This window comes from Vulpes lagopus, chromosome 12 (assembly GCF_018345385.1).
Source record: "Vulpes lagopus strain Blue_001 chromosome 12, ASM1834538v1, whole genome shotgun sequence".
Taxonomy (NCBI): Eukaryota; Metazoa; Chordata; class Mammalia; order Carnivora; family Canidae; genus Vulpes; species Vulpes lagopus.
The window spans coordinates 57,506,280-57,533,737 of record NC_054835.1 but is presented as its reverse complement, the minus strand read 5'-3'; the positions used below and the strand labels follow the sequence as shown (position 1 = coordinate 57,533,737).

General features: G+C 59.0%; 1 protein-coding gene across 1 annotated transcript in view; it reads left to right on the top strand.

The window, feature by feature from the left end:
* The first annotated feature begins 1,274 nt into the window (after positions 1-1,274).
* DNAH17 (dynein axonemal heavy chain 17) overlaps positions 1,275-27,458 on the top strand; it is a 96,153-nt gene continuing 69,969 nt past the window's right edge. The window contains exons 1-17 of the mRNA XM_041724756.1: positions 1,275-1,619; positions 2,493-2,686; positions 3,484-3,676; positions 3,919-4,018; positions 4,190-4,275; positions 4,411-4,536; positions 5,336-5,488; positions 5,595-5,681; positions 7,281-7,448; positions 7,709-7,825; positions 12,332-12,597; positions 13,292-13,487; positions 15,365-15,511; positions 20,200-20,308; positions 21,490-21,593; positions 24,726-24,866; positions 27,003-27,146. Coding sequence (XP_041580690.1) covers positions 1,275-1,619; positions 2,493-2,686; positions 3,484-3,676; positions 3,919-4,018; positions 4,190-4,275; positions 4,411-4,536; positions 5,336-5,488; positions 5,595-5,681; positions 7,281-7,448; positions 7,709-7,825; positions 12,332-12,597; positions 13,292-13,487; positions 15,365-15,511; positions 20,200-20,308; positions 21,490-21,593; positions 24,726-24,866; positions 27,003-27,146 — 2,676 coding nt within the window. The remainder of the gene's footprint in view (positions 1,620-2,492; positions 2,687-3,483; positions 3,677-3,918; positions 4,019-4,189; positions 4,276-4,410; positions 4,537-5,335; positions 5,489-5,594; positions 5,682-7,280; positions 7,449-7,708; positions 7,826-12,331; positions 12,598-13,291; positions 13,488-15,364; positions 15,512-20,199; positions 20,309-21,489; positions 21,594-24,725; positions 24,867-27,002; positions 27,147-27,458) is intronic.

Below are 27,458 nucleotides of genomic sequence, written 5' to 3'. Positions count from 1 at the left end.
CGGCCCCCGGAACTTCCCCCAGCTCGTTGTCCATCGGTCCCCGAGTCCCCTCGCAGAGGGCCCCACGCTCGGAGCCGATCCGGCTCAGGTGAAGACAGCCGCCGCCGCCGTCCGGTGCTTTGGCCGCAGCATGGTGGCGGGATGACCCACCGCCTCTTCCATAGCAGGAGTGTGTTTTCGGGAGCTGCGTCCTGTAAACCATCCTCACGGCGGTGGCTTTGGTCAAAGCAAAAGCGGGGATCTGCCGCGGGGCCGCAGCAGAAGCGCCCCAGGAGCCTGGGCCGGGGGCGGACGTAGCTGCTGGGCGCCCGGTCAGCCAGGACCCCCGAAACCTAGGGCCGCACATCCCCGAGGTTGTGTTAAACCAGCATCAGGCCTAACTTCACGCAGCCGGGTTGGGGGGTCCGACCCCAGAGCTCTCCCGCCTGCCTCCCCCCACGCCCACCCTCCCCACCGGCTGCTCACTTGGAATTCCGGCGCTCTGTTCACCAGGACTTGGCTTGCGCTGATCTTGTCAAAAATACTGAAATATCGTTTCTCTTGATCCCTTGAATGTTGTGCCCTCAGTATGCCTCACGGCCCCATCCTAGTCCTGGTCCTTCAGGACTTGAAGGTGTTTTTAAGGCCCCCCCCCCCCCCCCCCCGTTAGCTCTGCCCCTGCAGGTGGGCGTGTGAGTGGCTTCGGAGTGTCTGTGGGGATCTGCAGCTGGATCCCTTCCTGAGCATACGGTTGGGGGGGCAGGCGGGGGAGGCCAAAGGGCTGGGCAAAAGTTGGGGTACACTATGGCCGGGGTTAGGGCGGGCCTAGCACGTGATGACCTTCACGCTTCCCTGCATGGCCGCCGCATGCTGAGCTCCACCTGGGCCGAGGGGTGTGGCGTCTGCCCCGGGACCCTCCAACCTGACCCTTCCCTTGTCTCATCGGGCCTCCCCCGCCCCAGCACATGCGGACCGGCCTGTCTTCTCCCGCCCTCGCTTGTCCCTGGCGCCCATCTCTGCCCTTCCCAGCTTTAGCTTCCTGGTCACGACGGACACGGGCACACGCCGCCGCTGTGTGGCCTGCACCATGGCGACAGCCCGCCGGCAGGGTGGGGGGCGGCTGTGCAGCGGGGCGGACCGACGGGACCCCTGTGCCCCCTCACCACAGCCCCCGCACAGCTGCCGGGTGCATGTTCGCGAGGGGACTTTCCTTCCCCTTGGCCAGGACAGAGGCTCCACGCGTCTCCAGAAACTGCGCTGCGCCAGCGTCTCGGGCGGCGTAAGGAGGCGCCGCGATGACCATCACGCCAGACGTCAGGTTAGAGTATTTGGAGGGAGTAGCCTCCCTCATTCTGAGGTTCAAGCCCGACAAGTGGAGCAAGCTGATCGGAGCCGAAGAGAACATGGTCTTATTCACCGAGTTCTTTGAGAAGCCGGACGTCCTGGTTCTGGTGTTGACGCTCAGTCCCGCCGGCGTGATCATACCCTGCCTGGGCTTCCCCGCCGCCCTCAAGTCCAAAGGGGTTTACTTCATCAAGAAGGGACCAGAGAACATCGGCAAGGATAACTACAAGGACCGTCTCCTGTACGGGGACATCGGCCCCGCGCCCGTGGACCAGCTGATCGCCACCGTGGAGGAGGTGGGTGCCAGGCGGGCCTGCGCTGGGCTGGGGGCCGAGAGCTCTGGAGGGACAGTGTCTGTTTCTCATACTTGTGGTGAGCGGCCAAGAGCCCTGCTACTCAGAGGGTGGCCCCCGGGCCACAGCGTCAGCCTCCCTGGGAGCCTGTCAGAAATGCAGGAGCCCGGGCCCTGCCCGCCCTGGTGCGGGGACAGACCTCCAGGCGGTGCTGTGCACCCGAGGGCCGAGAGGCCACAGCTAGCACCTGGTCCTCCCTCGATATCGTTGGGACCTCAGACGCACTGGGCGCGGCCCACAGGGTCCCAGGACGTGGGCCACTTGAGTACCAGGAGTTGGGCTTCCCAATTCTGAGACTTTGAGTAAAGAAAGAGAAAGAACAGGGTGTAGTCTGATGCGGTGCCATTTGTCCTGCCTTGTCCCCGTGGTCACCCCAGGCAGGGATGGCAGCTGCGTCCAGATCTCTTCTCATAAGGCCACCAGTCACATTGGATTTGGGCCCACCCATGGGACTTCATTTTAACTTAATCACCTCTTAGAAGGCCCATCTCCAAAGACAGCCACACGCAGAGGTGCTGGGGTTGGGTCTTCAACATGCACAAGTAGGCGGCCCAGCTCCGCCCCTAACAGCGCCCCCGGCCCCTGCCGGGCAGCCGCAAGCGCTGTGAGCCACTGCTGTGAGAGCTGGGGCTCTGTTCTTGGGGATGACTTTGCTGCTGGGCCGTCATGCTGAGTCTGCGCTCCTCGACCAGCCATGTCCCCTCCTGGTGTGGACTCGGTGTCCCCAGGTTCCAGGCACCGAGGGCTCCCTATTCCCCCCGGGAGCCACCAGGTAGGAGGGGGCGCGGGCACAAGTACAGAGCCATTCCCTTTCAGGTGCTCTACTCTCTGTTAAACCAAAGCGAAAACTTGAGTGGATGGCCCCGCGTGGTCTCGGAAGACATTGTGAAGCAGGTCCACAAGCTGAAGAATGAGATGTTCGTGATGGGGGGCAAGATCAAGGGGAAGACCCTGCTGCCCATCCCGGAGCACCTGGGGAGTCTGGACGGCACGCTGGAGTCCATGGAGAGGTATCTGCCGAGCCCCGGCAACTGGCCAGCCGGAGGAGTCGCTGACCCCTGTGCCCCGGGGATGAAACACGGGAGGACAGGTGGTACCATGAGATGGTGCAGAGTCTGAGGTCAAAGGCACAGGGGCAGGACAGGAGGGAGCCCCGGAGCCCCTCACCTAGTACGCTGGGTACCAGTCCAGGCCTGATGTGCCATGTGTAGGGTGTCACGCTGCCCCCGGCATCACACAGCCAGGAAAGGGGATGTCCCGACTTAGGATGTGGGCGCTCAGGGGTGCAAAAGGGGTTTTCAGCAGGTGGAGACTGTGATTCTAAATAGAGGTTGAGTCACCTCTGAGGCCCTGGGACGTCCCCTCGCACCTGCCGGACCACCATTTGCAACTGGCTGGTGTGTGAGGCTCTTGGAGGTGCTGCAGGGTGACAGCGTGTTCCACTTGCACACATCAGAGGGTGACCACTATTGGGGTCTCATTGTGCAGGCAGATCCTCCGCTGAGAGTCCTCCACTCGGCCCCCAACACAGCCTTGTGTGCCTCCAATAAGGACGGCCAGGGGAAGCCACGTTGAGCATGGATTATGTTCCACACTTGGTCTCATCCTTGCTCCGCGGGGCTTCTCTTAGCTGGGAGATCGGGGGCACTCTCCCAGCCTCCCCAGGTGGCTGCGAGTGAGGAGCGTGGGGCGCGAGGCCAGATGCGGTGCTGCTGGAGGTTGCTTGGGGCCTGTTGTCGGGGGCGGGGGGTGGCTGGGGAGGCACGATCCCTGCCCAGAGCATCTTGCCCGACCTTCTGCTGCGCAGGATCCCCTCTTCTCTGGACAACTCGCTGCTGCACGCCATCGAAAGCATCATCATTGACTGGTCCCACCAGATCCGGGACGTGCTGAGCAAAGACTCGGCCCAGGCCCTGCTGGATGGGCTACACCCCCTGCCCCAGGTCGAGTTTGAGTTCTGGGATGCCCGGCTGATGAATCTCAAGTGCATCCACGAGCAGGTGACGCCTCCTCTCCACGGGGTGGCCGGGCCTCTGCTGCTCAGCAGCCAGGGGGCCCACGTCCTAGCCAGGCGAATTCGTGACCCCTCAACCCCTCTGTGCGGACCCCCAGGATCCCCGAGGGGACTCGGATAGCCCGGGCCAAGTTCCCGGCTCCAGCAGCCGCGGGGTCGTGTGCCTTTGGGTAGCGACTCTGAGCTTCTATGGGAGGCTTATGTCCGTTCCTGTTCTCTGTTTCTCAGCTGAACAGGCCCAAAGTGAACAAAATAGTTGAGATCCTGGAAAAAGCCAAAAGCTGCTACTGGCCGGCCCTGCAAAATGTGTACATGAACGTCACGGACGGTGAGGCGGGAAGCGGCGGGTGCCTTCAGCGAGGAGCTGGGGTGCCTCCCCACAGCAGCTTCCTCTGGTTGGGGGAGTGTCCTGGGTCCTGAGGGAGCAGGTGCCCATGATCACAGAGCCGCCGTCACGGGCCCTGGAGCTGTGTGCACCAGCGACGCTCTCGCTCTGCAGGGCTGAAGGAGGCCAACGACATTGTTCTGTATCTGAAGCCTCTGCGGATCCTGCTGGAGGAGATGGAGCAAGCCGACTTCACGGTGGTGTGTTGGCCTGAGGAAGGCCCCTGTGAGGGGCGGGCAGGTGCCCCGGGGTGGGGGGGGGGCGTGGGTGCCTCTTCCCGGAGCCCGGGCAGCACAGCCGGCAGAGACGCCGCAGGCCGGCCCGTCTCTCCGCAGCTCCCGACCTTCATCGCGAAGGTGCTGCACACCATCTGCTTCATCTGGGCCACCTCGGAGCACTACAACACGCCCTCCAGGATCATCGTCGTCCTGCAGGAGTTCTGCAACCAGATCATCGAGATGGTAGCCTTGCCCCAGCCCGGCCGCCTGCTCCTCCCGACTGGCTTCCTGGGCAGTTTGGGTTTATTGATGAGAGAGAGAGAGAGAGAGAGAGCTCTCGAGCAGGGGAGAGAAATCCCGCAGAGCAGGGGGCCCCTGGGGGGATCCCAGGACCCTGAGATCCTGACCTGAGCTTCCATCAAGTGCCGGCCGCGTCGCCGACCACGCCACCCCGGCGCCCCCTCCTGGGTGCTTTAAAAACAGGCAAAGATGTTGGCAGCGGGGTTTAGAGGCCGGGGCTAGGCTTGGGCCCTCCTGGAGGCCACCCAGGGCTCTCTCGTGACCTGGGCAGCGTCAGCCCAAGCAGCCGCCGCAGGGAGGGAGGAGGAAAGGATGGGGGGGCGCTGCCCACCGAGGCCCAGGACCCCAGGACTTGGCCAGAGTGGTGGGATTTCTCTGCTCCTACACCGACACGCCTTGGGGTTCCCCCAGCACAGACGCCCTTCCTTGCTTGCACAAGCACACCCTCCCCGGCCTCCAGGGCTGGCATCTGGGCCGCCTGCGTGCAGGCGTGGAAGGGCCCTGGGCGGCAGGACCGTAGGCCTCGGCCCCTGGAGGCCCCCCAGTCACCTCCCAGTCACCCCCCAGTCATCCGGGACCGAAATCTATTTCTGCTGCAGCCGTGCTGGGGGCCCAGGGGCCGGCAGCAGGGACTGGAGGGACGCGGGCCCACAGCGGGCTGTCTGTGAGCCGCAGGGGCCTGCGGGCAGCACGTCACCCGGAGGGCTCGTGGGGACTATGGAATGTCCTCTCCTCTGCCCAGACGCGCACTTTCCTGAGCCCAGACGAGGTGCTGAAAGGCTTGCAGGGAGAGACGGAGGAGGTTCTGAGCGGCATCTCCCTGTCCGTGCGCATCCTGAAGGAGCTGTACCACACCTACGATTTCTGCTGCGCCAACATGAGGCTTTTCTTCAAGGTCCAGCCTGACTCTAGAGCAAGTTCGAGGGCGAGAGGGCGTGGGCTCCCCAGGCCTCCGAGGGAATGTGTGGGGCAAGCGCGGCCTCCTCTCTGTCTCTGGACAGGACAAGGAGCCCGTGCCCTGGGAATTCCCTTCTTCTCTGGCATTTTCCAGAATGAATTCCTTCTTTCATCGCATCCAGACCATCGAGGTAAAGGGGAAATGTGGTTGAGGCTTCCCTGACCTCAGCAGAGCTGCGTCTCCCCGGCTCATCCCACGTCCACAAACAGTCTCCTGGTGGGGAGGATGAAAGCCACACCCAAGCACCCGCACTGTGGGGAAACCGAGTCAGGGGCCGGCCATTAGCCAAGAGCAGAAGTGGCCCATTTTGGTTGCTTGTCCACCATCCCACGCCTGTGTCTACACGCAGGCTGATGACAGGGGGCATGGACGAGGTCGGGAAGCCGGGAGGCCAAGGGAGAGGGTTAGCGGGCTCGTCAGGACAAGTGCGGGCAGGGCCAGACCCTGCAGAAGCACCGTCAGATACATGGAGCAGACGCAGAACCCAGGAACATGTTTAATTGGTTCAAGACGGCTGCCTCCGGGGAGAAGAGCTGAGGCGTAAAGACGTGGGCAGGGCAAGAAAGTTTGGCTTTTTGTCTGTAATCTTCCATATGGTCCGGCCCCTGTGGTTGTTTGTATTTGTGCACATACTATTCACACCATTCAAAAGGGAAAAATCACCCAGAATCCCAGAGGGTTGGTTTTGCCGACGGCCACCCGCGTTAGCAGCGGCTGTGGGCGGGCCGCCGGGTCTCCCCCCGCCCCCAGCCTCTGGCCACGAGGAAGGCCCCTGAGGACTGCAGATTTACACCATGGGGTGTTCTTCATGCCCAGAGGCCCCCGGCCCCAGACCAGGCTCCTACAGTACAGGTGCTGAAGGGGGAGGAGCTTCCTGGAAAGGGGGCTTTTCAGAGCCCGGGATGTAGCCAGGAGCACGAAGCCCTCCTCCTGGCAGGCAAGAGCCCGAGCTCAGGGCACCGCCACGCTGCTGCCTTTTGTTGGGTCTGCTTTGGGGAGGACATTTGGGGAAGATGGCCCCAACCCCAGCACCGGGCTTAGGGGAGGGATGTGAGCACCACGTGAGCATCTTGCATCTAACGGGGCCGGGCCCGGTGTCCCAAGACCAGCTGGGGTCCTCAAGGGGCCTTTGGGAGTCGCGCCTCGCACAGACGCGGGAAGTAACGTGATGGAACTGGGTGTGGCTAAATGCCAAGACAAAGGGCAGAGGAGAGTTCCAGAAAGGAGAGCACCACCAAGGGCCAGAATTAGTTGGAAAAGCCTCCAGGAGGAGATGAGACGAGAGCCCCTCCTCCAAGGAAGTGGGATTTGCATGTGCGCATCCGTCGGGCATCCCCTGGGTGAGGGCATCTGTTCAGATCACCGTCGGGACGGGACGGGCTCCACGTGCGGATGGTCTTCCGAGAAGCAGAGGATTTGGGGCTTAGTCAGAGCACCAGAAGCCTCCACGGGCCTTTCCAACTGCTTCCGGACAGGAGCCGACCTCATCTCTCCCTTCTGCTCCGTGTTCACAGCTTGGAGATGACTCACGGGGCACTTCCTTCCGTCCCCTCTGAGTTCCAGGAAGGACTTCAGAGGACAGAAATAAACAGAGGGTCCCCCCCTCCCCACTGCCATGTGCCCCCACGGCTTCTTGCTCCCTGGCTCCTCCGTGCTGGGGTCAGAGCTAGATCCGTGACCGGTCCGCTGTTCAGTGATGAAGGTCACTGGGGTGTTTTTCCTCCACCAGGATCTTTATAAAACAGCCATTGAGTTTCTGAAGTTGGAGAAGATTGAGCTCGGAGGCGTGAGGGGGAACATCCTCGGAAGCATGGTCACTCAGATTTACGACGAGGTCTTTGAGCTGGTGAAGGTCTTTGCCGAGTGCAAATATGACCCCTTAGACCCGGGAGATTCGGTAAGTTGGGCGCGGCCTCATCTGGATCCATGGTGGATGCTCCAGGAGTCGGGAGGTACATGGAGGGAGTGTTGGTCACGTTCTAAAGACGTCACCGAAACTTCACCTAGAGGTGCCCCCACGACAATGAGCTCCATCCTCAGAGGGAGCCCCCAAACCTGCCAGCGGGGTCAAGGGTTGGGGTTAGGGTCAGGGTCAGAATGAGCACTTCCCCTGCTTTGCATGCTGACCACCAGCTTGACGTTTTAATTCGCTTTCAGAGTTTTGATGACGATTATGCTGATTTTGAGACCAAAATCCAAGACCTGGATAGGCGGCTGGCCACCATCTTTTGTCAAGGGTTTGACGACTGTAGCTCTATCGAGTCCTGTGCAAAGGTAGGTGCGGGCAAGGGCCCGCGGGCTGCGATCTGTGGCAGCAGAGCCCACCTCGGGCTGACCTAGTGATGCGCCGTCCTCTGCAGATGAGGAGCCGACCCAAAGGGGCGCGGGAGCCTCTCTCAGTCTCAGAGCTGGCCGTGGGGAACACCCAGGCAGCTCCTCTTGGGTTTCACCACCATTTCATCATAAAATAAGAAAAGGCCATAAGGATGAGTTACTTTCCTGGTTCTCACTAAGTGAAGGTGTCCAGTCTTAATTCAGCTTTCCCACTGCTTAAAAGGACCCAGAGTTAGAGACAAAGTTGCCGCGAAAATAAAGCACACACACTTTTTGACCCACTGCACTGAATTTACCCCCTCTTCAACATGCGAGACCCCGTGAGCAGCGCGGTGGCATTAACCGCTGGGCAGCGGGGTGCTGGCTGGGACTTGTCTGCCTCCTGTGTACTTTCCTACCATGTCCGAGTTGTGAGCGTTAAGCGTACAGCACTTTTACACCTACGAGATGATGCTATTAAAAAAGGATTAAAAAAATAGACAGTTGGAAAGTGTTAAAAACCCCTAGAGAATATCAATTCAGGGGAGAAACACAAACGGCCAAAACACGAGTACGACTAAGTCTGACCTTGAGAGCAACCAGAAAAGTCCCTGGTAAAACAGCAAGGTGGTGACTGCCACCAACCGAGCCCGTTGGGATTGTGAGGAGCTGGGCACTCCCGCCCCCACTGCTGGTTGGCGCCACCGGAAGTGCTGACTGCATGTGCGCTTCTGGGCTGGCTTCCTGTTGCTGCCATGACAAATGACCGCAAGGGAAGCCAGCTAATTTAAATAATAAACGGGGAAAGACACGATGAGCATAGTAAATTTGCATCCTGCCCCTACTCAAAATAGCAGCGCTCTGGAGTTGGACCTGACGGCTGCTGGACTTTCCAGGGTTTTGTGTGCATCTGAGTCTCATCAGACAGCTCAGCACGTGGGCAATTGTGCCCATTTGTCAGCGTCACAGACTGAGGCAGGGGCTGTGCAGAGACCCCTTGGGACTTCCTTCCAGCCCCATCTTAGGCAACCATTAATCTATTCTCGTCTCTATAGACTCGCCTACTCTCATGTGGCACTTTTAAAATTTTTTTAAAGATCTTATCTATATTTTTGAGAGAGAGAGAGAGAGCATAAGCAGGGGGAGCAGCAGAGGGAGATGGAGAGGCTGAGCAGGGAGCCTGATGTGATCGGGGCTCCATCCCAGGACCCCGGGATCATGATCTGAGCCGAAGGCAGATGCTTCACCGACTGAGCCACGCAGGCGTCCCTAATTTTTTTAAAAATGAAGCCACGGACATGTAAAAATTGAGAAAGTTCACATAAAAGTACAGATTTTTCACCTTCTCTTGGAAAAATAGATCCGACCCCACTGGACACACAGTCCCTTGTAGTAACAAGCGGCTGAAGGGGAAGAGCCATTAGCCCCTGTGGACAGAATGTGAGTGGCCCCGTGTGCCCCCGTCCCCACCGCTCCATGGTGTCCCTGCCCCCTTCTTCCCGCATCCACGTGGCCTGCCTGCCCCCACAAACGACGGAGCAGGGAGTCTCTGCAGATTGATCTAAGCTCACCTGGAGAACTGGGATTGGGCACGTAAATGGGTGCAGACACGGGTAGCTGTTCTATTTCCGCCTAACGTTAGGCGTGTTTGTCGACTAGGACACCCTGCCTCCTCCCTTCGCTTGGCAAGCGTCTGGGTTGCTGCAGGCAGCTCCGTGCCCACAGGAGACACCCAATAATTATTACAGGATCTTGGGTCCCACGCACTTTGCTAAACTCGGTACCCGCGTTACCCGTCCCGTTTTTACCAGCCCCAACAAATCAAGAAACCTGCCCGGGGTCACACGGTTAGCTAGTGAGCAGGGGAGCCGGGACCCCAAACCACCCCCGAGGGTGGCCAGGCGGGAAGGCAGTCGGGATGGCCCCGGGCAGCTCGGGGTGCTGGTGGGCCTTCTGGACCCTCCAACGCAGGTGCCAGGATGTTCCTTTGCCAAATTTTAGACGTTGGCTTTTAAAAAATGCAAATGCGACGGAATTTGGAACTCCGCCATGTGAAGAGCGATTAAGTCTTGGGTTGAGTTGGCGCTCCAAGCAGAGCAGCAGTGGATGCGATCAACAGAGCACCCCAACGCCGGTCCCGTCTCCGGAACGCCCTTCCCCCTAGGTAGCTGCCTCAGGCCGTCCCTGCGGGCGAGGCCCCCCATCCGCGCCTCCCTGCCCGGCCCCCCGCTTGTCGGTGCGTGTTGATCTCTGCGCGCTCATTGCCTTCCCAGCTGGAGCGTGAGCGCCCCGAGGACAGGCCCTTGACCCGCGTGCACTCCCAGCCGAGCCCGCACTAGGTGCTTTGGAGCTTTCCCCGTGGAGGGAACTGGCTCCAGACAAGAGGAGCGGACTTGGACTGAGGTCACTGATCTCCAAGGGCGACCCGAGGGCCGAAGGGTCCCTGAACACAGGTTTCCAGCCAGGCCTCCCCGGTGATGGGGTCTCCCAAACCGGAAGACAGTGCTGGAGCCAACCGAGCGGGCGAGCCGGGCCGTTAGGACAGTGTGGTTAGGATAGTGCATCTCACCCTCCCAGGGGGAGGCGCCTCCACGCCTCCCCCCACCCCCATGGACTGTGACTTTGTGTTGCGGTCCCTCCAGGGGAGGGGAGCTGGGCTGTCCTGTCCCCTTTGTGAGGAAGAGTGGGGGTGTGTCATCATGCCGAGGGACAGGGTGACAGGGGAGGAAGACCCCCCCCACCCAGGTACCTGCAGGGCTGAGCCCGGAGCCCACCCACCAGGAGCTTCGGGGGGGGGGGGGGGCGGCAGAGGCGCTGGTTCTGTCCTCTCCCTTCTCTCGAGCTCATCCCCTCTCCTGTTACGGCCTCAGTCCGGCTTTTGCACGCAAAAAGGAAAGGTTCTTCCCTAAATTTTAACTTTGTGCTTTTGCTAGATTGAAAAGAGAAACAAAACAAAACAGAAAGGAAACTGAGGGAGAAAACTGTGCCTGTCAACCGTGTCCCTTCCAAATGCGCGGCTTTGTTTCTCTCCCACTTGGCGACCGCTCCCCCTGATGAGGACAGGCCCTGGGGCTCCCTCCTCCCAGCCCCCCTGGATTCCCTGCAAGTTCCCGAGCTGCCCCGATGATGAGGCCCCTGTTTCTCACTGTCGGGGATTCACACGCAGCCAGGAATGTTCTAGAGCAATTTTCCACATGATCTCCTGGCGGAAAATAAAATTAGCTTCCTTCCCAGGAGCCAAAAACTATGTAAATGAGAAAAGGAGAGGAGGCGGGAGGGGAACAGGAAGACAAATAGGGAGGCTCAGGGACCAACAAGACGCACCTTTTTCTCCCAAGCGGCACCTGCCGCCCGCACGCCCTGTGGAGCTGAGCTCGGAGCGCCCGGTTCAGGTTCCCCCAGCGGGCCAGCTGCCCCGTCTGGCTTTCCGGGACCTGCAGATGTCTTTTTTTCCTGCAGCTGTGTCCCAATCTTACCCCAAAAGGCCATTTTGAGGACGTTGTATCCCTCAGACCAAAAACTGGGGCAAATCTGAGACCCAGGTCCAGGGCCCCCAGGCACCAGGGCTGTGACAGGTGTGGCCTGAGCATTACTGATCCCCGTTCGCCTGGAGGGCAGCTGTCATTGGCCTGGGTCTTGGATGACCTCAGGCCGCTGTGGAGCTTCCAGAACTCTCTCTGCAGGTTCTCACCCTGTCAGGCCCAGCCTCGGGCCTACACTGCTCCTAGGCTTCCCTGCGCCCCGACCTGGAGCAGTGACCTTTTAGGAAACTCTCCCTCTGATTCCAGCCAGGACCATAACCGAAACGCCCAAAGTGTCTTCCTCTCTTCTACTAAGCTTTTTTATTTTTTAAACGATTCCCACTGTTTATCGTACGTAGACTGCAGGGGTGATGATCCAGCTCCCTGCAGAGGTACTGGGGCACGGTCACTGCTTTCAGAAATGTGCTGTGACGCCTCCTGGATTAATTCAGGGCAGTGGCATCCAGCCAGCACGTCTGCAGGCCCAGCCTTTCCAATCCCGGAAAGGACCCATGACAGGGGACGCGGGCTGTCCCTACTCCCTGGGGACCCAGGTAACCTGGGCTCGAGCCCCCGGGGACGTGCCCTATACATCTTCTCCAGCTCCCTCTGTGATTTCCTCTGGTCCTCGGGGATGGCGTTATGTCGGCACATGTCACCTGGGCCCCCGTCCCCGCCTCCCCTGCACCTTGCTCAGCCTGACCCCTCTCCTGGGCCTAGAATGTTTCCAGACCTCAGACCTAGTTTGTGGTGCTGGGGTGCAGCCAGGCATCTGGGGACTCGGCACATGTCAACATGAGAATCACGGCAGCCTGGAGGTTCTTTGTCCTGACAGGGCAGGTGTTCCCGCTCCTCAAGTTTGGCCGCAACCACGAAGTTGGAGTGACCCTGGGGAGGGGGCAGGAGGTGGGACCTCGGCGAAGGCACGTCCCTTGTTTCTCCCCAGCTCCTGCATATGTGCGGGGGCCTCCTGGAGCGGCCCCTGATCCTTGCGGAGGTGGTGCCCAGGTACTCGGTCATGCTGGAGCTGTTTGACGCCGAGCTGGACAACGCTAAGACCTTGTATGACGCGCAGCTTGCGGCCTCTGCGGACGGCAACGTCCCCCCGATCCACAAAAACATGCCGCCAGTGGCCGGGCAGCTCAAGTGGAGCCTGGAGCTGCAGGAGAGGCTGGAGGCGCCCAGGAGGGACCTGAAGTACATAGAACACCCGTGAGTCGCGGTGCCACCCGGGGCCACCCGTGGGCAGCGTGCCCCTGAGGCTGCGGGAGTCGAGCAGGGTCTCTCCTGACTCCCCGAGGGCGGGAGGGCCAGTCCCACACTTGACGTCGGCCAAGCCTGTCCTTCCCAAAGCACGATCCCCAAAGAGACCCCGTCCGGTGTCCCTCGTCGTCTGGGTGCCTTCTCAGCGAGCGTGGCCAGTAAGGAGCTGCTTGCCCTGCCCTGGCCGGTCAGCCTGCTGGATGGTAACAAAGACCCCCCGAATGAGGGCGGACACTGGCTATTTCATCAGGGCTCGCCATGGCGGGTGGGGGGCACGGCCACTGTCACTGTCACTGCATCTGGCAGAGACTGGAAGGCAGGCAGAGGTGGGGTGCGCCCTGACTGGACGCTGCTGGCCTGGGGGCTGGAAGGGGGGGAGCCTGTGTGGTTGGGCTGGGCGCCTACTTGGCTCTTTCCAGCTGCTCCTAAGCTGGGAGGGAAGCTGGCAGTCAGCAACCGAGTTCTGGCCCCTTGGGACCTGTGGCTACAGAGGTGATGGCTTGGCTTCCTGGCCCAGCTGCCGCAGGTCGAGGGCCATGGTCCTCCCAGCCCCGAGGAAACAACGCTGGCTGCCTGGGCACACGTAGGGCGCTTGAAGAGGCCCCGACGGAGGCGTGCCCCTCAGCACCCCGTCCGATTCCAGGGTCATGTCCAGCTCAGAGGCCAAGCTGATCTACCAGAAGTACGACGAGATGATAGAGCTGCTGAGGCGCTACCGGGAGAAGACCTACCAGCAGTGGGTGGCAGGCGTGGACCAGGATTGCCACTTCAACCTGGGGCAGCCCCTGATACAGCGGGACCCCGCCACCAACCTCATCCAAGTCAACTTCAGCAAAGCGGTGGGTGCCGTCCCGCCACTGGGCCCCGGAGGCGTCCGTGTCAAGGGCCACGCGGGGACCAGGGTCCCACGGCAGGTGGCGGGCGGCGGGCGGGAGAAGCCCAGAGCCCGCCGTTGCCGCTGAGGCTGCTCCCCTTCCCCCAAAGCACGGGCTTGTGGGGGTGTGTCTGTGACGTATTTAGCTGCAGCTTTGGTCCTTAAGGCTGAAAGCACGTCCAGGAGGTATCTCACACGAGACGAAACAGGAGCATCCCTGAAAGCAGCCCCAGTGACTACGCTCCCTTAGAGCGTGGCTGCCTTTCACGGATCCCAAGAGGAAACGTCGACTTGAGGATTGACAGGAGCGTGCAAAGAAAGGTCTTTGCAGGATCTGAACAGATGGGCCCTCTGGTCAAGTCAGGGCGGTGGACGGAACGCCCAGCGGGCTGTGGGGCATGCGTCCTGTGTCCCAGGGCTGAGCCCTGGGTGGCCGAGCCAGAGCGCCCAGGACAGAGGTGGGGTGGCCCGGGTTCCTGCAAGGATGCGTCTGCCCCGCTCTGAACACCCTCCTCCTCCCCTTCCCGCAGTGACACTGCAGGTTTCCTCTGAAACCTCCTCCTCCCCTAAAATTCATTCTTTTTTAAGAAAAAATTCAACAAATACTTAGCACCTACTTTGTGTATGTGCTTGGAATAAATTAGTGAACCAGACAGACAAAAATCTCTGTCCTGGAGCCTACGTCTTGCTGGAGGAGGAGGAGGCCAGGGAGAAGGAAAGGAAGTGGAGGGGAGGGAGGGGAAGCAGGTGGGAGAAGGGGGGCAGGAGGGAGCACAGAGGAGTGTAACAGCGGGAAGGTGCCTAACTCAGGGCGGGGGCAGGCTTGAGGAGCATCCAGGGAGCGAGGCACGGGGGGGGGTTCGGATGTTGGCCGAGACTCCCCGGAGGTCAGGGAGGGGCCAGCACGCTGGAGGAGGCGGTGGCAGGGGCCTGGGTGGGAGTGGGGTGAGCAGAGCGCTGGGGTGGGAGGGGAGGGGGGTTGAGGGGGGAGGACGGCCCCACTGAGAGCGTCCAGGGCCACGGAAGGGCCCCGGGTGTTTATGCTCAGTGACGCGGCCGCCGTGGCAGGTTCGGGAGCAGAGGGGCTCCCTCCAGGTGCTGCGTGTGAACAGGCTGGGGGCCGGCGGCCGGGGCGGGGGGCGGGGGGGGGGCGGCGTGGAAAGACCAGCCGGGCCTTCTGCTGTAGTTCAGGGGAGAGGCCATGAGAAAGAAGGTGGTGGCCCGGGGCCAGCGTGGCAGCGACGGGGGTGTGAGGGCTCCTGGATTTCGGTCACAGAGCCCGGGAGACTCTGGGTGGGTTGGAAATAGAGTCTTCAAGGAAGACGGGACCAGCCCCAGCATTTCCGGGCTATGCAACTGGGAGGACGGACCTGCCGTCAGCGGGGGGTGGCCTGCAGAGCCGGCCTCGGGGCCCCACTGCTCTGCTCTGCCACGGTGGGCTCGAGACGCCACGTGGACATCCAAATGGAGACACTGAGCCGGCAGGCGGATTCGGGAGTCTGCGGGTCGGGAGAGAGGTCTGGGTTGGGGGCCTAACGACACATGTGGGGTGTCTGCCACGTGTGGGTGGTTCTTACAGCCATGCTGGGGGGGCGGTGAGGCCACTGAGGTGACAGTAGAGCCAGAGGGATGACACCCTGCGACTCTCGGGCATGCACATCCCTACAGGGTCAAGCAAGCCTGATGGCGGCGACTGGGAGGGCCTGGTGTCCTGGATGCCAAGAGGAGAGCGTGTGCCCAGGGCGGGGAGCGAGCAGGGAGCGACGGCCTTGGCTTGTGTCGCTAAGTGCCATGCCACTGGGGGCACGCCCTCACCTCCTCTGTCGTCTTGATTGGCCTTAGCTGGTGGCGGTTCTGAGAGAAGTCAAGTACCTGGGCTTCCAGCAGCAGAAAGAGATTCCAGCCAGTGCCGAGAATCTGTTCTCACAGCACGAAACCTTCCGGAAGTTTGTGGGCAACCTGGAACTCATCGTTGGCTGGTACAATGAGGTGAGCTGACGTAGTTTTGTCTCCTTTGCCAAGTTTTGTGTTTTGTTCAGAGCGTAGGACCTCCGAGGGCAGGACAGGGAGCGCGCTTGCACGTCGGAGATGTGGCGCGAGCACACGGCGGCAGCGAAGCTGGTGACAACTCAGCACAGCCGATGCTGGAAGCTTCCAGTGGACTTTGGCTCATGTTCTGGCTCCGTGACTGCTTAGAGGGGCCTTCGTCTCCTAAATGTATTTTGCTCAGGGTAACATCGGTCATTCTATTACGTCACTCATGTGTAGCAGGGTGGGCATCTCCTGGAACCCGGCCGGGGTTACAGATGTCCCGGCGGCACGCGGTGAGGGGGTGCAGTGAGAGAGCCGCCCATTGAGGTAGGCCAAGTCCCTGTCAGCTCTGCGGATCGAGGTTCCTTTCGGGGGTGCCTGGTGGCTCAGTCAGTGGGCATCCAACTCTTGATCTCGGCTCGGGTCTCGATCTCGGGGTCGTGAGTTGAAGCCCCACATCGGGCTCCACGCTGGGCATTTGAACAGGCTTTATTTTTTATTTATTTTTTTTTTTTTTTATTTATGATAGTCACAGAGAGAGAGAGAGGCAGAGACATAGGCAGAGGGAGAAGCAGGCTCCATGCACCGGGAACCTGACGTGGGATTCGATCCCGGGTCTCCAGGATCGCGCCCTGGGCCAAAGGCAGCCGCCAAACCGCTGCGCCACCAGGGATCCCTGAACAGGCTTTAAAAAAAAAAAAAAAAAAGAATTCCTTTTCAATCAGATCTGGGGACCTGGTCCAGGAGATCGTGAAGAGCAACTGACTGGCGGACACGCCCTCCTGGCACCGGGGCCGTCTGTCCGGAGCACCCCCTTCCTGGCATGAGAACCCCTGGGAGCTGAGCGGACTGGGGCCACCGTGGGCCGCCGCAGGCACCCCCTTCCATGCAGACCCCACCCGCAGCTCCCTCTTGTGCCGTCGGTGCCACAGGACCTTAACTCCCGCCCAAGCCACGGCGGATTAGGGTGGACGTGGGCTCCGCGCGAGTTCCCTGGAGCTGCTGCCACGACCGGCCGCGGGCTGAGTGGCTTCGGGCAGCGGACAGCGCGCCTTTACTCTCTGCCAGGTCCAGAGGTCGGAAGTCCAAGATCTGTTTCCTTCTGCTAAAGTCGCCGACGTGTCAGCAGGGCTGCTTCCTCCCGGGCGCTCCACTGGGCTACTCTGCTTCCTTGTTTTTCCCACCTCCTCGAGGTCACTGCTCCCCCAGCTCTGCCTTGGGATGACCGCCCCCCCGACACCCCCAGTGTCTGCCTCCCTCTTCTCAGGACCTTGTGATTGCACTGTCCCCCGCCCCCGATAATCCAGGATGAGCTCCCCACGCCAAGGTCTTCAGCCGAATCACATCCGAAAACTCTCTTTTGCCTGGCTGCAGATCCTGGGGGTTCGGGTGCAGATGTCTTCAGGGAGCCCCTGGGCCCACCACGCCCACCTCATCCGGGAAAGGGCCAGCAAGAGTCCCTCTCCTTGGGAATTGGAGTTGGGTGCCAGCCTCCTTCACGTGGGAGCCACGGGAGGCGGAGGAACAGGGAAGGACAGAGGCACAGGCTGCAGCAGGAAGGGAGCGGGGAGCGCAGCCGGCGGCCAGAGAGGCCCCCCCACAGAGGAGGAGCCTGGGCGTGGACGTGGCTGGTCTTGTCCCCGTGGGTCCTCCGGACACACGCATGTCCCAGGCTTTTCTGTTTGTGGAGGTTCTGCACCCCCTCAGGAGACCTGCGCCAGCTCCAGCAGGCCGATGGTTCTTGCACCCAGCCTGGTGCTCCCCAGATCCCCCAAAACAACTGTCCGGGACCAGGAATGTTTCGTTTTTCTGCTCCGCGTCTCAGATCTGTCCCAGAGATGCTTCTGCTCCCGGGTTCCTGACCTGGGGGCCTCTTCCCTTGAGCCACAGGGCCGGGCCTCTGTGGCCTCCCCTGGCCTGTCTCCTAGGGGCCCCAGCAGGAGGGGCCTGGGAGGGGAGCTCCTCCACCCGCCGCCCTGCCCCCGCCCCCGCTCGGTGCCCTCTGAGCTGGCGGTCACTGGAGCACAGCAGGCCGCGCACCTTCCTCCTGTGACAGCAGGAAACAGCAGGAAGGTGTGAATCCAAAGGTGCTTCTGGGACCCAGGCCTTGCTCACCCAACACGTCGTGGACGGGATGGCGGCCAGTAACGCCGTGTGTCTGACGGGGCCCAGGAATCTGGTGCCGCCAACAGAAGAGTGGGAACATCACCAAAGGATTGCGAGCGAGGCCCTGGGGAGCCCGAGCAAGTCCCTGCCCTTGGCAGAAGGGACCTCCTTCAAGAACATGCTGGAAAAGCCGAAGGCGAGGCGCCATCACGTGGGTTTGTCAGAGATCATCGCGGCCACCCTGCTCCCGCCACTGCCACACCCGGCAAAGAATCGAGCCGGGATCTGTTCCTTACCCCGTGCCACCAATTAGGGTATGGTCGTAATGCCCCCAAAATGTGTTCAGTAGAAACTACGGTCACCTCGTTTTCATTAATTTCATTTTTCTTTTTTTTTAATTTTTATTTATTTATGATAGTCACACACAGAGAGAGAGAGAGGCAGAGACACAGGCAGAGGGAGAAGCAGGCTCCATGCACCGGAAGCCCGACGTGGGACTCGATCCTGGATCCCCAGGATCGCGCCCCGGGCCAAAGGCAGGCGCCAAACCGCTGTGCCACCCAGGGATCCCTAATTTCATTTTTTCAAGATAAAATTTTAATCTCTGTCGTCTGCGCGGCCAACTACAAAACACCGGTGTGTGCCGAAAGCGAGTTTCCTCGACTTGGCTTCTCTGGGAGCAACTGTCTTCAGACTCCGGGGGTTTGGCGTCGGCCCGCCCCAGAGCACCTCCCAGCCGCGGCGCTGCGACAAGTGTCCAGGGGCTCCTCCCAGAGCAGAAGGCTCCCGGCGGCGGCGAGCCAGGGGAAAGTAGTGCAACGGGGCTCGCTCACGTCCCACAGCGTCGGAGCAGGGGGGAGCCGTGGTGCCTCGAGGAATCCGCTGCGGGGTCTGTGGGAGCACACGGGGACAGTGCCCTGAAGATGTGAGTTCACAACCTCGGCCGGTACAAGGCACACAGGACGCACAGGTTACGGCGTGAATCTCCTCACCGCGAGCTTCGGTTACTCGGGCCATTACAGCACGACAGTGACATTCAGCTACTCATCCGGGCCATCACGGGGGGAAATAGGCAATGAATGAGTGGGCTCCCCGAGTCCCCGAGCGTCCGCGTCGTTCGTGGGCGAGCGCTCCCGGCCGGGCTGGCCCCGGACGCACCTGCCGTCTCTGCTCGCCACCAGGGGCTCAGCCCCCTGGCCCAGCTCCCTAGGTTCTGTCGAAAGGGCTCCCCCCGCGACTCCATTCCCAGGAGTTAGTTCCTAAACATACCAAAGAGGCGCGTCATGAAACGGTCTCGCTTGACACACCGTCTCCAGGCAAGGGTACCAAGGACGGGGAGACGGCGGTTTAGTATCTAAGCTCGGATGAGAAGAGCCAACAGTCCACGTTCACTCGCTCCGTGATCCCCGCGGATGCCTTCTCTTATTTCTGTCCAGTTGCTCCTGGCGACAAGCTCTTAAGCTTTATTTCTCTGCCCTCGACCACCCACTTGGAGGGCAAACCACCGGAAACACTTGAGGGCAGAGGTCCGCAGGGCTCCCCGTGGAAGCACCAGGCGTGTGGAAGGTATGCCAGGTGGCGGGCATCTAGTGTACAGCTCTAGTTCCACATGTACCCCTCACTTTCGAGAGTAGGAGTGTCCTCGAAAAGTTATGCAAAACTAAAATGTTGCTAAATAGAGGGGCTCCCGGGTGGCTCAGCGGGCTGAGCATCTACCTTCAGCCCAGGGCGTGATCCTGGGGTCCCGGGATCGAGTCCCGCATCGGGCTCCCTGCGTGGAGCCTGCTTCTCCCTCTGCCCATGTCTCTGCCTCGCTCTCTGCTTCTCGTGAAGAAATAAATAAAATTTTAAAAATTTTCCAGATGGAGATTCCAGAACTTAAATGGTGCTTGTGATTTAAAGGAATAATTTCTAAAACCCGGATACACCCTCTTTCTCCTTTTCCTCCCTCCCTCTGGTTTGTGAACTGACATTTCTTCAGGCAATTAAACTAATTTCTTAGAGCCGGGTAGGACCGTACCAAGACTGTAGAGCCTGTCCCGTCGCTCCGATCTGCTCACGACTCGAAGGGCTTCCCTGCAGATCCCGGATCTCCTGTAGGTAACCAAAATGCACATTTTGGATTCGTGACCAAGGAGAGATTCTGAGCCCAGGTGTGCTCCAGTTTACCTGCATCTGTTTCTTTATAGGATTCTAAGCCAAATAAAAACAGTTTGGGATCATGCACTCCCTGGTCGTCCCGTTATCACCTTTCCTTCCGTCTCTGCTCCGTACGGTGGGCAACGAAGAGTTACGTGTATGCATAAATCCTTGGTGACAAAAATAGTCTTACAAGTTGAAATCTCAAAAAAAAAAAAAAAAAAAAAAAACAAAAACAAGTTGAGATCTCCTGGAATTTGATTTCTATGTAATTCCGCATTAAATGACACTAATTGTAATTGGTTTGGTTGGCACCGAGTGATAAGACCCTTACCGTGAGACCGTTTTAAATCTGGTGGGATTTGGAACAGAGGCCTTGAAACCCGGCCTTTGTGTTTCAGATAAAGACCACGTTGACGGATGTAGAGCTTCCACTAATAAAGTCAGAACTGGAAGCAACCGATGTCAAATTATCGCGTGCTGAAACCACGCTCTTCTGGAACAGCGAAGGTACCAAAGCCACATTCATCTCACCTGTGGGCTCCACTTGGGAGGGTGGGGAGGGCGGGTGGGGGTCCAATCCGTCCAGCGTCTGTCCTCTGACCCTCGCGAGTGGCTGCTTCTGCCGCTTTGACTGCAACGGGGTTATGTTTAAGGCCAAAGGATAGTTCCACCTGCTTGCCCTTGTCCCAAGGAGACCATCTGTGTCACTTAGGAAAGGAACCTGGCAAAGACCCCTTGGGGATCTCTCAGGGTCCCAAAGGCTCCACGGGGAGCTTGTGGGGCCTGGGGCTTCGCGGTGGTTCCCCACGCAGGTACGGTGGGCGGTCCCAGGGTAGGCATCAGAGAAGCAGAAAGACGTGTGCCCGTGAGGCAGCAGACCCCCCTCCCCGACCTCCTTCACCCCTGGACCCACCTCAGTGGGCACCACCGCCAGGGCTCTCCCCCGCGACCTGCCTTGTGCCATCCTTTTGGCCCTCTGCAGCCATGTCCTTCCTCTACTGTCTCCATGAGAACGTGGACTGTCCAGCTCCCTGAAGCCAGGGTCGGCCTGGACTTTGTGCGCAGAGAAGCCCGTGCTGCTTCTCGCCGCTGCCCAAGGACACCCCTCTTTCCAGCCGCTTCGGCCCAGACTAGTCACTATGCTCAAGTGCCACCAGGGCCTCTGCTGGCGGTTGGAGGGGCAGGGGCTCATGGGGTGCGGGGTCCCCGGGTGGAACGAACGACCCACCTGTTTGGGGAGAGGCCAGTCCTGCTTCCAAAGACACACCATGGGCGATGCTCCTCAACGTGGCATCCAGGGAGCTCTCGATGCGCGGGAGACGTGTTTTCCCAGAGCCCTCGTGTAAGGATGAGCACTCAGCCAGCGCAGGAGAAGTGTTCCTCTGACTGAATGGTTCCTTCTGCAAGATCTTTGTAAGCTGCGTTCCTCCACCCATATACCAAGGTTTAAGTAACGACAACGCCCCAGCAGTTACTGCCCACCGCGGCACCCCCCGGGACCTCACGTCACGCCGCCTTGCACCACCCCCCTCTCCGCCCCGCCAACCTCTGGGCCGGGAGATTCTTGCCGTTTCTGACTCAGGCCGTCATTGGGTTCAGATCTCCTCTGGTTTGTCACAGTGTGAACCTCCCTTTTCTGCATTGTGGCTCACGCTCATCTCGCCACCACCTTTATGTTTACATTTTAGGTGTGTTAGAATATATCCAAGAGATGCGAGAAATCCTCCACAACTTGCAGAACAGGATACAAAAAGCAAAGCAAAATATAGATGGGATTGCTCAGGCCATGAAGGTGAGGAAGCGGCAAGGCACCGAGCGGGGCTTAATCCGAGGCCCAGGAGAGGGTCCCTGGGTAAAGGGACCACGCGGAGAAGCTCATAGGAAGGGCCAAAGGCAGCGGGAACTTGCCGTCTGAGGCTCTGGACCACACGGCCATGTAGAGGTGGGGGGCAGGGAAGTCCCGGGCCGGCCCGCAGAGGTCAGTTCTGTTCCATTCTGTTGAGCTCAGCAAGAGCGCCTGCGGGGTCCCCTCTGTGCCAGGCAGGGCACCGGGAGCAAGGGGCGGGCGGGTGTACGGAGGCTCAGCCCCGCTCTGTGAAGCACCGAGGCGACTTCCACTCAAGTCCAATCCAGAAAACGGGGTGTTGGGGGGGATACCCTACACTAGCCTCCCCACGGTCTGTCATCAAGGCCCTGATGCACAGAGGCGTCCACAGAACACGTCCCAGGGCGAGTTTTAACTCTCCCCGCGTCGTTAGTTTTCAAGGTCTACTATGTGGCTCCACTTTGTGTTCGAAACAGCCACGTGTAATCTGTGTTTCTCCATCACGATATCACGGTATCGAGGTGAAATAATGACAACGCCCACCGCGGCACCCCCGTGGGACCTCAGGTCACGCGGTCTTGCACCCCACCCCCTCTCCGCCCCACCAACCTCTGAGCCGGGAGATTCTCACGTTTCTGACTCAGGCCGTCATTGGGTTCGAACCTCCTCTGCCTTGTCACAGTGTGAGCCCCCTTTTCTGCATTGTGGCTCACGCTCACCTCACCGCCGTCCACTCAGGTGTATTCCGTAAGCCGTAGGCAAGGATCATTGCCCCTCACTGTTTATTTTTCCTGATTCGGTTGTCATTTGAGTAGAACATCTCCCCAGGATGTGTCTGCAGGCACGAAGTGTGCATTGATGACACACTGTCTGGGTCCTTGCTCGTGTCTCTTGACTTCACCTCGCCGACAGCCATCCCGCCCAGACGAAGGGTGTCTGGATATGGTCCTTTCCTTTCGATGGTCTAGAAACATCTCTAGTGAGCTCGGGCTGCCCCGATGAAGCCCACCAACCCGGCCGCTAAAACAACGGAGGTGTATCTGCTCACAGTCCTGGAGGCTGGACCTCCGAGACAGGGGGAGCCTTCCGGGCTGGTTCTCCGGACGCCTCTCTCCGGGGCTCGCAGACGGCCGTCTCCTCCCCGTGTCCTCATGTGGACAGACGTACATCCTCTGTACGCGTCTGTGTCCTGAGCTCCTTTCCTTATAAGGACACCCACGAGATTGGCTTTGGGCCCGCCCTAGTGACCCCATTTTAATTCAATCACCTCTTTAAAAACCCATCTCCAAATACAGGCCTTGGTGCTGGGGGTCAGGGCCTCCCCCTGGGAATCTGGGGGACACAATCAGCCATCACGGTCCCCGTCTCATAGCCTCACGTTGACAAGGCAAGGGGCGGAGTGGCTGTCCCGTGGGCGCCCCTGCTCTCTCTGGAGACACGGCGTCAAGTTCCTCGTTGCCCTCAGGGCTCAGAAACGCCACCGCGCTGTGTCCAGATGTGAGCCCCCTCCTGTCACTGTCCCCTGGACCTGGTTAGGTGTGAAATGGGCCGTATTTGCCCAGTTCGTGAGTGGGCACCTTCCGCACTCCGTTCACTCCCTCGCGAGTATCCCCGTCGGGAACTCACGGTCTCCACGTTCGCCACGGGGCCCACGAGGACGGGAGGAGTGACGCTGCCACCGGCTCAGGCCGCTGGGGCTAGCCGTGCGTGCTGACGTGGCTCGCCCTCTGCGCCAGAGCAGCAGAGACGCCCTGAAGGAGGGGAGGCCAGGGCCCGGGCTCGCTGTCCTGGTGTGCCGGGCTGCTGCCACCCGCCGCCGCAGGCTTAGACGGCTCCCAGCTCCAGAGGCGGGCTCATGGCGAGGGCCGCTTCCTGGCTCGCGGATGCTCACCTTCTCACTGGGTCCTCACGTGGTGGAGACAGAGTTTAGTCTCTGCCTTTTCCTGTAAGGACACTAATCCCATCGTGGGGGCCTCACCCTCGTGCCCTTGTCTGGCTGGCCCTGACCACCTCCCACATCAACCCCAGGTACGGGGAGGGTAACCACGCCGGCCTCTCGGCCCTGGCCCCTCGCCGTCTCCTCCGTACCTCCTTTCAGAAGCTGCCGCAGGGCCGAAAGGCGAGGGGTGGATGGCGGGCCAGCTCACTCAGGCTTCGGCTGCAGGGGTGAAGTCTGGAGGAACCCTGGCCCTCCCAGGCACAGGCCCTCCCGTGGGTTACTCCATCCAAAAGTCAACAGCGAAACAAGACCGTAGGTAGCATCTGACTCCTTAGCTGAGTGAGAAAATCAAGTAATTTGTAAAGAAGACAATTCAAATCAGTCCTTTAGACCTGAAGTAAGTAATTTTTTTTAAAGGTATATATAATTATCAGATTATATAGAGGGCAGAGGAGGGAGGCAGGTGAGCTAAGCCCTGTCGTTCACACCAGAGGTCAAGATGGTCTGGACGTGGCTAAATCCAACATAGAGTCCCACAAACCTTCGAGGGCACTGCGGACAGCTATCGGGGGTAGAGCTGAAGTTCCCACTGGGGAACAGGGTGGGGGGATGGGGAAGGATGGGGCCAAGGGGGCACACGTTTTGTCCAGAACCTGCTATGGGTTTCATTGCCATATGTGTATCACTCTGATGAAAATTTAAGACTAAAAAAAAAAAAATCTAATTATTGGATAATTGAGTAAAAGCAAAATCATAATTATAGATGACTAGCATCCTTGCAGCAGGACTCCCAGTTGCAGGAGGGCCAGAGCCCCCCATTCCCCGCACCTCCCTGCCCCAACAACAAGTCAGTTGTCCCCACAAAAGGGACTCATCCCCACTAGACCTGCTATTTGGAGCTATGGATGCTCAGCCCAGCTCTGCCCATACAGCCCTGACCCCAGGGTGACTCCTCTGGGCTAGGTGGGTAAAGCCTCCCAATGGTCTCCTTGCTGCCCCGAGCCCCTGACTGGTTTGGAGGTGCCCGGCAATCCCTCAGGGGCTCCCAGGCCTCTCCGAGGGACAAGGACATTCATACTGACGAGCATGGGGCGAAGCCAGGAGACCACAGGCATTCCCCCCCCCCCACTGTTTTCCTCACTCCCCCCTTTTCCTGACAGGACTGGTCGGCCAACCCGATGTTTGAGAGGAAGGACAATAAGAAGGAAGCCCTGCTGGACTTGGAGGGGAGGGTGGTCAATTCTAACAAGCGCTACACTGCGGTCAAGGACGCTGGCCTGAAGATCCAAGCCATGGTCGCGGTGAGGACTCAGCCGGAGGGGCCTCCGACAGGCCACTCACTCTTGGTAGAAGAGGGAGAGCCAGAGATGCCATAAGAATGACGTTAGGGTCATAGAAGGCTACGATCTCTAGTCTGGGAGTCTTATTTTCAAGAAGCAGACTATCCTAAACGTACGCTCGTTAGCCGGATTCCTCTTGCAATGAGTCCCGCCCTCCTCTGTGCTAAGGGGTCGGCACCCCCTACCCTGCACAGAGCAGTACGGACAAGTGACATCTTTGTACGAGGTCAACACGTCTTGTTTCCCTGAGAAGCACTGTGTGAGGCGGGCACTGAGTGTGTACCCGGAGTCCTTCAGGGTCTCCCATCATGAGCGTAGGAGGAATGTGGAACGAACGTGTGTACAGGGTGCATGGGTGCCAACACGTTTAAATCAGGGTGCTGTGCGGGCACACACGTTGCACTCCCGAGAGCTTAGGTTGTCCCTTTCTGCCAACAGCCTCAACAGCCGTGGGCCTCACTCTGAGGGACGTGCTGCCTCGTTCTGAGGGAGGAGGCAGGATGGTCACCGGGCGCCCCTGGAAGCACTGCCTGGGTTCCTGCCAGCGTGGGGGTTCTCATGCCTTCCTCACTTGGCAGCCGTTTCTTTCTAGCTCGCATGTTAGCTTATTTCTGAGGCAAATGTAAAAGGTGGAGCTCTGCATTGGCCTGAAAAAGAGAAAATTCTCCCTTGAGCTCAAGATATTTTCAGTTTTCTGGGGGTTTCCCAGTGCTTGGTACAAAATCATGGATATGGACTTAAATGATGGATCGTCACCCCTGACAGCCTGTGGGCCCCACTGGGTGGAGGGTCTATGGTTGGCTGTTCTCATGGTCAAGCCATTGCTTGGAAGGTCATTCCCCTAATGGAGTGACTTGACTGGACCAAAATATTTTGTCTCGTTCTCAGATCCTCTTCCTTTCCCCTCTGCTGTGGTGCCAGAAGGTCTCACTAAATTAAGATGTTAAACTGCAAACATGACTTGGAAGAATGAACCAATTAATCTGCAACACTCTCAGATGTGTTGGAAATGGGTGTTGGCCAGGGTAGGGGAAGGGTTCACAGCGCAGCAACAAGACAGGCGGAGAGCCAGGGCAGCAGCGGGCAGGATCCTAGGAGAAGTGGAGGCCACCAAGCCGACAAGACAAGGCTTTGTTGTCATAGTTGCCAGAGTCTTCTATGCATACGATAGTCATCTGAACCATTTCTTTCTACCTTACGCTGAAGTTATTTAGGTCTGTGTCTTCTTTCCCCTCTTAGAACATAATTGCTTGAGGGTGTGAACTGGGTCATATTCATCGTTTTGTTCCCTATGGCACTCAGTGTCTTAAAGATTTATCTATCCTCCCATCCACATATCCATCCACCCATCCATACGTCCATCCATCCATCCATCCACACATCTATCCACTCATCCATCCATCTATCCTCCTATCCATAAATCCGTTCACCCATCCATCCATCTATCCATTCCTCCATCTATTCTTTCATCCACACATCTATCCATTCATCTACCTATCCACCCCCATCCATCCCTCTGTCCTCCTATCTAGAAATTCATCCATCCATCCATCCACCCATCCATCCAACCATCCATCCACTCATCATGCCAACCACCTATCCATCCATTCCCTCGCTCCTGCTTTGTCCCAGGCACCCTGCTGTATGCATAAGGCACAATAGTGGAAAGGACAATCAAGCCCTATCCTCATATGGCTTGGCATCAAGAGGAGATACAGACTAGACACACATGGTTGCCATCCATGCCATGGTAGACACAAATAATGGATTGCTAGAGGGAATACAGGTGAGAAGCAGGGACAGAAGTCAAATCTGAGATGAACGGGAGGTAGTGAAGGAGGGCTTTCCTTCGTGGGGAGGTGACATCTGGGCTGAAACCTAGAAGAAGCTAGATGTGGCCAGAATGGGAGGGAGAAGCCTATGCAAAGAGCCTAATGCAGGAAAGCATCTGGCATATTCGAGACGCAAAAAAGCAGTTGTGTGTGTCTGGAGTAGGTGAACAGGGACAAGAGCGTCCCAGAGTCGCCAAGTGAGCTGGTTAAAGAGTGAACGGGTGAGCCCGTGAAATGGCAGCCAGCCGTGTGGTCCTATTTGCAGGAAAATGCTGAACTCTTCAGAGCAGACACGACCAGCCAGTCCTGGAAAGACTATGTCAACTATGTCGACAACATGGTCCTGGACGAGTATGACCATTTCATCCACAAATCTCTGAATTACTTCATAGACAACATGGTCCTGGATGTGAGTTATAAGTATAAGATGCTCATAGATTTGTGCTATAAAAACGGTGTTATAAGGTCTCCCTTGGAATCTATAGTTTACAGTTTCCTGATGAAAGACCAGGCTATCCTGTTGCAAATAAACAGCCGTTAGACCCTGCAGAAGGTGAACTACCTGCCTTGGTTTTAAAACTGAAAGTCCTGTATCCCAGGACCCTCTTTAGGTCCCAGCACTCAGGACATCAGGTCACCTTAAATCTGCCGTACCATAAATAGGCTATAGGATACCTAACGGTCCTACCTTGTTGCCCCTGGGCAGTGTTCGCTACCCAAG